This window comes from Salmo salar, chromosome 25, assembly GCF_965601325.2.
Source record: "Salmo salar chromosome 25, fSalSal1, whole genome shotgun sequence".
NCBI classification, from domain to species: domain Eukaryota; kingdom Metazoa; phylum Chordata; class Actinopteri; order Salmoniformes; family Salmonidae; genus Salmo; species Salmo salar.
In genome coordinates this window covers 14,662,267-14,675,000 of record NC_138315.1, presented here as the reverse complement: position 1 = coordinate 14,675,000, position 12,734 = coordinate 14,662,267, and the positions used below count along the sequence as shown (strand labels likewise).

At 41.9% G+C, this 12,734-nt stretch overlaps 1 protein-coding gene across 3 annotated transcripts in view; it reads left to right on the top strand.

Annotated features, from left to right (window-relative positions):
* The window catches only part of LOC106586199 (cysteine/serine-rich nuclear protein 3), a 31,747-nt gene extending 20,576 nt beyond the window's left edge, over positions 1 to 11,171 (top strand). For all 3 annotated transcript variants that reach the window (XM_014173204.3, XM_014173200.3, XM_014173202.3), the window contains 4 exons: positions 3,881 to 4,060; positions 6,570 to 6,829; positions 7,426 to 7,722; positions 8,028 to 11,171. In XM_014173204.3, coding sequence (XP_014028679.3) covers positions 3,910 to 4,060; positions 6,570 to 6,829; positions 7,426 to 7,722; positions 8,028 to 9,134 — 1,815 coding nt within the window. In that variant the 5' untranslated portion in view covers positions 3,881 to 3,909 and the 3' untranslated portion in view covers positions 9,135 to 11,171. The remainder of the gene's footprint in view (positions 1 to 3,880; positions 4,061 to 6,569; positions 6,830 to 7,425; positions 7,723 to 8,027) is intronic.
* The last annotated feature ends 1,563 nt before the right edge of the window (positions 11,172 to 12,734 follow it).

The window sequence follows — 12,734 nt, the reverse complement described above, 5'->3', positions numbered from 1 at the left end:
TAAGTACTGTAGTTTACGTTGGATCTCCTCCAGGTGCAAGCAGACCCATGTCACAGTACAACCACAGACACTTGGGAACAATGGTCCTTTGGCAGCGGCGTGATTCCTCTCCAGGTTCCACCACACTGGATGCGTCCCAAATGGCACCTTATTCCCTATATCGTGCAAAAGTAGTGCACAATATAGGGAACATAGTGCCATTTGGGATGTATGTGAAGGTAGTGCACTACATAGGGGTGCGTACACTGTCCTTGAGGCAGCAGCAGTATTTGCATGTGTAATGAGTTGATAGCAGAGAGCGGCTCCAGATGAATGGGCACCTCTCTCTGAATGGAACTCCACCACAAGCTGCTCAGGCTGATACTGGGACTGAGACTAAAGCTGAACACTGTTTCTTTATTTCCGTGTCAAAAACAAAGAGGAGTCGGAGAGTGATGAATAAAAAAGTATACCAATTACATTCAAGGACCAAAACATTGACAGCTGTGCCATACAGATTAGTTGGGAAGAGATTTCAGATGTATTTCAGATGTAAAATGTATTTCATGGCACATGGTTTTATGAACTGATACACAAAACGAAGGCGGATTCAAAACGTAGAGTTTTTCCATTTCATTTATCATGCAAAATTCTTGCAACCAATAGAATGTTATATATATGTTGGGGATACAACCATCCCAGCTCTGCAGATGTTGCTGTGAAGAGACATAATCATTAGATCATTTGTTTGGGTAATGTCCATATGTAGCTTGTTTTTGGTCGCAGGTTCAGGAATGGCTGAAGAATTGCAACATTTACCTGGAGTTAACTCTGCAAACTGCTGGGTGATCTGAAAAGTCATAGTCAATATATCAATAATATAATAATACTCTTAGCCAAAATTGTTATCTTTAATTTACAATATGTAGAAACTATGAGAATAGAAAGGTTCAGAACTTTTGTGAAACATCACAGCACAGTTGAAAAATATATGACAAATAGAAATCAAAACTGGATGGTGTTCAAAGATGGATCGGAGGGGTTGATGGTAGCTGAAGGATGGGACTAAAAACAAACAAAAGAGAACTATTGTAAAATATACTGTGTCCATAAAACGAATATAGTATGTATAAGCTGGAAGTAGAAGCCTAAGTGGAGGAAAGGCAGCAAGTTCCAACAACATATTGTTTGACAGTTACAATTCAACACTTATTACAGTCAGTAGCCTAATTTGGCACTTACAGTAGTATTTGTGCAGTTGACTGATGAACCAGGTCTTGTTTTGATTTGTTTAATTACACCATCAGTCAGAGTTTAATGGCTGTCACTGGTGGCTGTTCTCCACTGGCCTCTGTAGTGGCATTGGGGAGGATGAGTGACTCGGCAAGGGGTGCATCCCAAATGGCACCCTATTCCTAATGGCAACCTATTCCCTATATACAGTGCCTTCAGAAAGTATTCACATTTTTTCCACATTTTGTTGTGTTACTGGCTGAACTTAAAATGGATTTAATATAAATGCTGTGTCACTGGCCTACAAACAATACCCCATAATGTCAAAGTGGAATTCTGTTTTTAGATTATTTTTTTAACAAATTAATAAAAAATGAAAAGCTGAAATGTCTTGAGTCAATAAGTATTCAACTCCTTTGTTATGTCAGGCCTAAATAAGTTCAGGAGAAAACTTAGTAGTGAATTTCAAAAAAAGTGAAGTTATTAATTACAGTTTGCATGGTGTAGTCAATACACTCAGTCACTGCAAAGATACAGGTGTCTTTCCTAACTCAGTTGCCGGAGAGGAAGGAAACCGCTCAGGGATTTCACCATGAGGCCAATGGTGACTTTAAAACAGTTACAGAGTTTAATGGTGTGATAGGAGAAAACTGAGGATGTATCAACAACATTGTAGTTACATGACAATACTAATCTAAGTGAAAAGAAGGAAGCCTTTACAGAAAAAATATTCCAAAACATGCATCCTGTTTACTAAAGTAAAACTGCAAAAATTGTTGCAAAGAAATATCCTGAATACAAAGCGTTATGTTTGGTGCAAATCCAACACAACACATCACTGAGTATCACTCTTCATATTTTCAAGCATGGTGGTGGCTCCATCATGTTATGGGTATGCTTGTCATCAGCAAGGACTAGGACATTTTTTGGGATGAAAATAAATGGAATAGAGCTAAGCACATGCAAAATCCTAGAGGAAAACCTGGTTCAGTCTGCTTTCCAACAGACACAGGGAGACAAATTCACCTTTCAGAAGGACAATAACCCAAAACACAAGGACAAATATAATACTGGAGTTGCTTACCAAGATGGCATTGAATGTTCCTGAGTGGCCTAGTTACAGTGTTGATTTAAATTGGCTTGAAAATCTATGGCAATACTTGAAAATGGTTGTCTAGCAATGATCAACAACCAACTTGACAGAGATTGCAGAGTTTTTAAAATAATCATGTGCATATATTGTACAATCCAGTTGTGCAAAGCTCTTACAGACTTACCCAGAAAGACTCACTGCTGTAATTGCTGTCAAAGGTGATTCTAACATGTTACAGAGTTTAATGGTGTGATAGGAGAAAACTGAGGATGTATCAATACTCAATATAATTTTTTTTTGATATTTCTGTCTTTCATTTTCAATATATTTCCAAACATTTCTCAAAAAATATTTTCACTTTGTCATTATGGGGTATTGTGTGTAGATGGATGAGGGGAAAAAACTATATTATTTAATCCATTTTGAATTCAGACTGTAACATAACCAAATGTGGAATAAGTCAAGGGGTATGAATACTTTCTGAAGGGACTGTAGTGCATTTCTTTTGACCAGAGCCCTGGTCAAAAGTAGTGTGCTGTATAGGGAATAGGGTGCAATTTGGGATGCAGCCAGGGCCTGCCCTCAGTTTCTATGAACCTGGGAGCTATTAAACACTCTGACTCCAACAGCACTTCACATCCCTCTGGGTGCTCCCCCCGGTCCATTTGAACATTTTCACTTTATTTCTTCTATAGAGGGTATAACCATGTCAGTCATAATATCCTCCTAACCACTATAAACTATCTTCAGTCATGCCCCAGATTGGAACCCCTCTAGGGAGCACTGAATGTGCAACATTACACATTTTACAAATCAGTATTTTACTTATGCACACACACGTGCACGCACGGCCACACGCACACACATTCACGTGTGCATGCACACACATTCACGTGTGCATGCACACACATTCAGGCACATTTAAATTCACTGCATATCCCAGGATAAGTAAAGCTGTAGTCAGGCTTTTTAAATTTCCCATAAGATGGAAATTAATTAATTTTGAAGCCAAGGGATATTTTCAATCAGTAGCCGGCTGGATGCGTGCATTGTGTTTTTGAGGTGCAACAGCAATTAAGTACAGTCACATTATGTTTTTAGTTTGCATATGCTGCTGTGGGCAGATATTACAATCCTGCTTTGGGCGGTAACGTCTCATTTAATTTTTGCCCCATGCTGTTCTTTTGTGATAAAAATATTCAGGCAGTGTTTTTAGAAATACCATCATGAATACAGGGCAAAGTAAGCAAAATCTCACCCCAGTGTCCCTTTTCTGTCGTCGCTCAATCAAAAGACAGCAGAGTGAACAAGGTCGACGCATCATGCAATTAGCATCTTTCGCCTCGCATCCGAGCTCCTTTGTGTCAAGGTGATCAATTGCCTGGGGACCGTCGGGTAGGTAGTGACGGCAGTGGTGGGTGGGTGGGGGGGGGGGGGGGGTTCCGGGTAGCAGGAGGGGTTGTTGTGTTCTGTGGCTCACTGCTAATTGACTGTGTTGAGGAGGACTGTGGAGGCCGGCGGGGCCTGAGCTGGGCATTAAACAATGTGTACCCTTCCTTGTGCTGGCTGTTGCAGGTGCGGCGGCGGAGACGGAGAGGAGGGCCATGAGCGGAATACTTAAGAGGAAGTTTGACGAGGTGGAGGCGTCCTCCTCGCCGTGCTCCTCCTTGCAGGAGTCTGATGACGAGGTCTCCTGCAGCGAGAGCGGAGACAGCAGTGACAGTGTCAACCCTTCAGCCTCGGGCCCCTTCACCCGTGAGCGCACACACACACACACACACACATATTCTCAACACTGATACAGTCTGACACGAACAAACAAAAAGCTACATGCGTTATTCATATTGTAGTTTAGTGAAAGAGACATCTTTTTGAATGAAGCATGTGTCATTCAGATTATACTTCTGTTTCGTAATTGTTGCTTCTAAAATGGACGTTGAGTGTATTAGCAAACAGCATCACAATAACATTTTGTCATTGTGATGACTTGCTGAAGCACAATACAACCCTCGGTTAGAAATGTCATTCACAGAACTCAGTTGAAGAGGAAATTGAAAACGCTGCATCAGTCGGTGTGCTTGAAAAGAGAAGAGACGCAATCCATGGCATTGTGTGATCTGAGCTGGTGTCTGTGTGGACAGCTGAGTAGCCATAAGGACGGCTGGATGGACTGTGCTGGGCTGGTGTAGCTGGGCTGTAATAAAGGGGAATGAATGCGGCGCCGCAGCAGCACAACAGTCTCTCATTAGGCGTTGCGTCAGCAGGCACAGCACAGTACAGCACAGTACAGCACAGTACAGCCTGATGAATGAGCTGATGCTCTCTAGTCTCTAGCATTGTGCAAAGCCAGTGGTGTGTCTGGCAGGCTCTGAGAAGCTATCAGTTGAGTAAACCTGTCATCAGAAAGGCTTCAGTCAGTTTGATAAAAAAAGACCTGTGTTTTAGATGGCCTGTTTTTTTCTATGAGCAGATATGATGTTATTGGTAGGCAGCCTGGGGAAAAATGTGTGGATTGTCAGTGGTTGGTTCCTCAGGTGACTGATCTATGTTGTGTTTGGGGAACGACGGATACAGTACCCCCTACCCTGGTTTATTGTGGGTGTGAGTGACAGGGCTCCTCCCTGTGTTGTGTTTACGTGTGTGTGTGTGCCAGAGGACGCTGGTAGGAGGAGCTATAGGAGGAGGGGCTCATTGTAATGGCTGAAAAGGGAATAAATATAACGATATCAAACAAATGGAAACCATTTATTCCATTCCAGCCATTACAAAGAGCCCCTCCTCCTATAGCTCCTCCCACCAGCCTCCTCTGGTGTGTGCGTATGCGCTTGTGTACGTGTTTGTGTGGGTCCATCCGCGCAGGCATGTTTGGGGGGGTGGGGATCAGGGACAAGGGTGCTGTTTCCCCAGGCTCCTGAGCCTTCTGGGTCAGCTGCAGATAAAGGCAACCAGGAGGACGTTGCTCTAAGCCGAGGGAATCAGAAAGCAGTTCATGCAGCAGAGCACACGGCTCCCAGAGCTTCTCCTCACTAAAGAGGTGTCACACTGTGTCAGGCGTGGTGCTGAGATGTACAGTAGCATTGTTGCCTGGAGAATACAGTACAACTCCGTCTTGGGTCGCGTTAGTGTTGGAGAAATAATCTAGCCCCTCTCCTTGTGTGATTGCTTTTAGTGGAGCAAAACAAAGCCTTGGAATTTCCGAATCTGAATCGGGAGGTCTTTGACGAAGGGCTTCTATGTATTCTCACAGATTTATTTTTAGAACTACATGGTCATAGCAACCCTAATATCACAAGTCACTAGAAGATGGCCGAACAAGAAATAGGAAGAAATACAGAGATATCGAACTCTGTTACGTATTGGAAGCTTGAAAATGACCTCTGCATGTAATTGCTTTCTCATGCAGTAAAACCACATGGATACCCTGATCAAAGTCTGATAAACCTTTCTGGGGGGGAAAATAAAGCGAAATTCCGATCAACAAGGCCTGACTGGCGCTGCCATGCCTGTAATGAATGCATTGTCCTTATGGCCCAGGGTGGAGTGCTGCTGGAACCAGATGGTTCCCATTTGTCCTGTTTTTCTGACATCAAGTGAGCGCTGGGAAAGCTGTGCTCAACCACTCCAGATCTGAGCCAGGAGGGGGATTATTTATGCTCTCTGTCTTTGCTTTCTTTTTCCTCCCTCCTTCCCTCCCTCTCATAGAACGGTCCTTAAAACGCCACACGTAGTACTGACATGCCAAATGGCAGAGTCGGGATGATGAAACACTGCTCTACTAAGCTGGGTTGAGTTAGAGGAAGTCCCTGTTGTCTGAGTGTTAGCAAGAGGACTCCCGAGGTTCATTAAAAGTCAAATAAAAACAGGCATTCAAATCATGCAAATCGTAAGCAAGCAGACTAGCGTTTTATCTTGTTATAGTATGGCTACACGCATACTGTGCACCACTGAGAGCACATCATGGTGAGCAACAACATACAACTCTTTCCTATGTAAATGATTCCGATTTTAAATAAGTGCTTTCTCTTGAAACAGTGTGCTTGTATGCTGTCAAGGGGGTTAATCAAGCTTTTTCTCATACTGGTGATTTCACATTCCCTTTGTTGATTTAAAATGGGCTATTCTTTCCACCACATTGAACTGGTTAATCTTTCATCCATGTATGAACCAATAACCCTGCTTTCCCTATTATTTATATGTATGAAGAAGCGGGGGCTATCACCAGCTTCCTTTCACCATCTTCTCCCCTCGTCTTTTGACTCTGTAGCTGATTCTATACTGAAGAGGGAGAAGCGTGTGAGAACAAGGAGGGTACATTTTGACAATGTGACGGTATACTACTTCAGCCGGCGTCAGGGCTTCACCAGTGTGCCCAGTCAGGGGGGCAGTACTCTGGGCATGTCCAACAGACACAGCGGTGTCAGGCAGTACTCCCTGGGAGAGTTTGCCCTGGAGCAAGAGAGAATCCACAGAGACATGCTCCGAGACCATCTGAAGGAGGAGAAACTCAACTCCATGAAACTCAAGGTATTGGTTCGAATCCAGGCTGTATCACAACCGGCCGTGATTGGGAGTCTCATGAGGCGGCGCACAATTGGCCTAGCGTCGTCCGGGTTTGGCCAATGTAGGCCGTCATTGCAAATAAGAATTTGTTCTTAACTGACTTGCCTAGTTAAATGAAATAAAAATAAAATAAAGAAATACTTAAGCAATAAGGCCTGAGGGGGTTTGATATATGGCCAATATACCACGGCTAAGTGCTGTTCTTAAGCATGACGCAAGTGGCTGGATACAGCCCTTAGCCGTGGTATATTGGCCGTATACCACAACCCCCCCGTGGTGCCTTATTTCTATTATAAACTGGTTACCAACATAATTACAAGAGTAAAAAAAAAAATGTTTTGGCATACAGTCTGATAACCCACGGCTGTCAGCCAATCAGCGTTCAGTGCTCGTAACATCCCGTTTATAAATACAGTTATGACATATTGTATTCTTTTATAAATATATAATGTTATATGTTTCCAAATTCTCACTTTGTATACTCTTCCGAGAAGCAGCATGTCATTGCTTTCAGCTGGTTCAAACTGGACTAAATTTGATCCCTTCTCGTTTGTTTTCAGCTGACTAAGAACGGTACAGTGGAGTCAGAGGAGGCTAACACGCTCATGGCGGAGGACATCTCTGACGATGACATTGATCTGGAAAACACCGAGGTGGACGAGTACTTCTTCCTACAGCCCCTCACCACTAAGAAGCGCCGGGCTCTGCTGCGGACCTCGGGGGTGAAGAAGATTGACGTGGAGGAGAAGCACGAGCTGCGGGCCATCCGGGTGTCCAGGGAGGACTGTGGCTGCGACTGCAGAGTGTTCTGTGACCCAGAGACCTGTGCATGCAGCGTAGCAGGAATCAAGTGCCAGGTAAATCCCTGGGTAGTCTGACCATACTGTACACGCTCTCATATTGATACAGATGTGCCACTCTATCCGCTCTGGAATTAAGCCTTCTATGCGGCCTCTAGTCTTCAGGCAAATGCATTTCAATAGAAGGGTGATTAAGCGATCAAATATTTTAGACGTTGTAGATGAAAGTACTGTATCATTGAAAAAGTACTGTATCATCTACAGTAGCTTATCTGATATTGCCAAAGTATTACATTCATTCATCTATTACATGCAAACTGCAGAATTTATGGTCATATAACCCAAGGTGGTCCAATCTACAGGTGGACCGCATGTCTTTTCCCTGTGGCTGTACCAAGGAGGGCTGTAGCAACGCGGCCGGCCGGGTGGAGTTTAACCCCATCCGCGTGCGGACCCACTTCTTGCACACCATCATGAAGCTAGAGCTGGAGAAGAGCCGCGAGCAGCAGCAGGCATCCCCTGCGAACGGTTACCATGGCGAAAGCAACGGCTATGGCAACCCGCTGGTCCAGACGCAATACTCTCTGTCAGACCCAACAGTCCAACAGTCTGCCATCATGCACCTCCAGACAGCTGACGACATGGACGAACCTCTGGATGATGAAGACGAAGATGAGGATGATGAGGAGAATGAGGAAGATGACGAGGATGAAGAGGACAGCAGCAGTTTATGCAGTGGACTGTCTGACTCCAGCACTCAGAGCTTGGCAAACAGTGACTCTGAGGAAGAGGATGGCGATGAGGAGGACAAGTCGGAGGACTTTGAGAATGGAGTCAGCAAGCCGCCTGTCGCCAACACTGAGGTTGCTCCCCTGTCCTCCGTGTTGTGTTACTCTGACGCCACTCTGCCGCACGACAACCACATTGACGACCACATGAATGGAAACTCTTATTTATTCAGCTCCCCAGCAGATTATTATCAGTTGGAGAACCCCAGTGCTGTTGCCTCAGCCAACGGGACGGCCAGCCAACCCAGTGAACCCTATGGAGAGGTCTTATCATTCCCACACACAGCAAGCACTACTAACGGTGCCATGCCACAAGGACCATTTAACATGGCCGTCGACATTGGAGAGCAGTACACAGATTACCCCCGCCAGGCTGAGGAACAGTACGCCAATCAGCACTTCACCCTGACCAATGGCACAGCAGCAACCACTGCCATGGGCTGCTGCACACCTGACCTGGAGAACAACATGGTCCCGTCTAAAGGAACGTTCCCTGAGCAGCCTGAGCGCCTCAGCCAGATGGAGTTCCACAACAACTACCTGAACAATAAGAATTGTTTTGTGGCAGAGCAGCCAAAGGAAGCGTCTAGCGTTAATGGTCTGTCTGAAGGGCCTTCTTTAGCAGACAGTACAAAGATCCCTGCATTAGCAGATAATCTCCCCCAGGTCGCACCAGTTTAGTGGGCCTAACTCACCTGTCTGTGTAGGCTTCATGTTGTCTTTTCTTAATGAACAAAGCTGACCAAGTGTTATTTACAGAGAATATATGAATGGCCTTTAATGGGAACTCAACTTTCCAAGTCATTTACAAGACCATACATTAGATGGACATTATTTAGCTACAGGTTCCACGATGAGAAACATTTCTAATGAACCGCCTTGATTTCTAGTATTCTAAACTGCGAGATGGAGTCAGTCAACAAAAACTGAAAGCTGTAAGCCTGCGCAATGTATCTTGTAATTTTAAAGGTAAAGTTTTAAGGATATATTGTGAATGGAACTTTTCTATGTCTATGTGTCAAATGTGCAAAAAATGAATTGTCCCAGTTTATTTATTGGTTCTGAAGTATGTGTACTTATAAATGGTTTGATATTTATAAATGCATGTTATTTTGGGTCTTTCAATGGCATTTATGAGGAATTGACCATGTTCAATTTGGGTTTATAAAATCTGTATTAATGTACTGTACAAACCTTAATGTGTTGTATCGCTTGTAATCCATGCTTTTATATTGTTTGGAAAAGCTTGAAACAGACTACAACTTTTAGTTATTTATTATTTTGAATTATAATGCTAAGAGCATTATTTCATCGGTGACATTGAAGTCAAAATGATTCACAGCTGTTTGCACTTTTGTGAAGGTGATATACTAATGCAGCACTTTGACATTCATTTCTCAAAGATCATATACAACTATCCAATCTATGGAAACAGGATAATAATATGATCAATAAATAATATTTTATGGGGCTTCATTTCAAATAAATGTCAATAAAAAATATGTAACTCTTAACTGAGGACACTATATTGCTGTGTTGGACAGGGAACTTATTTCAAGGATATATTTAGCTCCACATTCCATTCTCGTATGACAACTGACACTAAATACACTAAGAGATTGTTTGTACAGATGCAAACATTATTGTGTGATGCAATTATTGAACTGTGCAATATAAACAGGAAATGCAAAATGAAATTTACACATGGAAGTGTTTTAATGACAGTTCAAACTATCACTACATGTCATACTCTTGAGAGCCACATCAGTATCGCGCATGAAATGCAGATATCAGTTATTGTAAAAAACAATTATAAAAAAAAAAACATTTGAGGTTGGACAATCAAAGGTTAAATCACACCAATGATTCATATCAGCACCAAGTAAAAAAATGACTGATCAGCACGGGTGATTGGTAGGAAAGTATAATTAGCCAAAAATCTGTAAATAACTTTGACCACCTTGAAATAACTTACAAGCAAGGCCATTGAACTAAATGCTCCAGATATGTATCGCTTTAACTGTTTTGAAATGTTAGGGACAGCAGTGATTCCAAACCGCCTTTACAATGAAATACCAATATTCCCTCACCATAAAAAGAGTGGGAACCCCTGCATGTATCCCTGTCCTATTCAAAGCCTAAAGTGTGAATAGTCATCCAACATGCTCATACAATCCTGTAAATGATTACTACTTGATTTGAGTTTCTGCTCCTGACTCCTCACTGAGGTGAGTAATAATGTTACCTCACCTCAATGGCAAAGTAAAGTGTATCCAGCTGTCAGGGAATCAGTGCCACTGTATTAGTATGACTTAGTATCTGTGCCAAAGCATTTAAGAGAAGGCAACATACAGTGACATTGTATCCAGTTGAGTCATTCTGCTGTGTGTATGATTTTCAGTCCTTATTATGAATGATATTTAAATGTATATTTGTGGTTTACTGAACAGTCTGTATTGAATAAAAACATGTTTTGGTCTTAAATTTCACTTGTTTTATGATGGTTGTGAATTGTACAGTCCATGTGCCTGATTTCATTATGTTGGTTACTATCATGTTTGCTTCTGTGAAACAGAATCTTTTTTGCCCAAAATGGTATAAGTGTTTCAATATGTGTTTTGGTTTCTTAACGTTAGATAAAGACAAAATGTTTTGTTTTTGTTGTGTTTCTGCTTTTTAACAATACATCACTTAGAAATAAAATGAAACCATGTGTTACTTTTCTTCATATGTTTAATGATTTTAGCTTGAACAACTCTTTCTGTAAAAAAAAATATATATATATCTGCTGTACGTGTGTTTAGAGAAAGGGTACACCGGCAATAACTGAAGGCCCAGTAAAAATGATGGACAGGGATGCGTCAAGGAGGAATTATTTTGTGCACAGCGCCCTCTCTTGTTGAACATAAGAAATGAAAAACCTCAAGTATCCAAATAGAAGACTCACTCACGAGGGCATTCGGTTCCAGAACCAGGCATATCCCTAAATTCAACAAAATTCTAACATTCCATTGTCAGTTAACACTCTGACACAAACATAGATTTGTATAAACTAGCCCACATCCTTGGATCAAAACACTGATGTCTGTGCAATACTGGGAACTCTGAGACTTGAATCAAAACTACAATCATATATTCCATGTTGTAAACAAAGCTTAAAATGTTTCCCTTCCTACAGATCCCATTTTAGCCTACATATTAAAAAACATTTGCAATCCCCATGAACATTATACAAAAACATGTAAATGCATTTTATTCTAAAGAAAAATATTTGTCTAAATGTGTTGTCAAGCATAGAAAAAAGACATTACAAAGAACTAAACTATCCATTGTTCATCTCATAGTACCTTTTGTTAAGATGTGTCAACCTTACATTATTCCCTAAAACCCTGACATCTTAAACATTGCTAAAAGTACCTGGGGGCTGGGGCCCAAGAAAAATCCAGCTATTCTTGTAGAGAGATAAAGAAAAATTACCTCCCAAAAATGTATGCAGTCAAACTGTACACAACAGATTGTTTCAAATACCAACTCTGTGACTGTGGAATTGTGTTTGAAAATGTTACGTTACTTAAGCCTGTCCCAGAAAGGTAAACATTATACCTATGATTAAAACACCTCTGAACGCACCGTCCAGGCAATACGGAAAAGCAAAAGAAAAGATTACTTATCTTGCATTTGGGATGCAAGATACCAGATTACCAGATTATTATGCATTTGGGATGCAAGATACCAGATTACCAGATTATTATGCATTTGGGATGCAAGATACCAGATTACCAGATTATTATGCATTTGGGATGCAAGATACCAGATTACCAGATTATTATGCATTTGGGATGCAAGATACCAGATTACCAGATTATTATGCATTTGGGATGCAAGATACCAGATTACCAGATTATTATGCATTTGGGATGCAAGATACCAGATTACCAGATTATTATGCATTTGGGATGCAAGATACCAGATTACCAGATTATTATGCATTTGCGATGCAAGATACCAGATTACCAGATTATTATGCATTTGGGATGCAAGATACCAGATTACCAGATTATTATGCATTTGGGATGCCAAATATAACAGTACCACACAACTCAAGGCCTTGGTTGAAATGCAGCTTCGGAGAATTTACATTTAATCAAAATGAGCTGTTCATAAAGTATATACATAAGATAACCAGAGGCACTGTATGGGCAGCGCGTTGATATCGTTCTCAATCGGCTTGTGAGGAAAACCAGCTGGGTGAGAGGGGAATCAGACCCTCTAGCGGTGGTA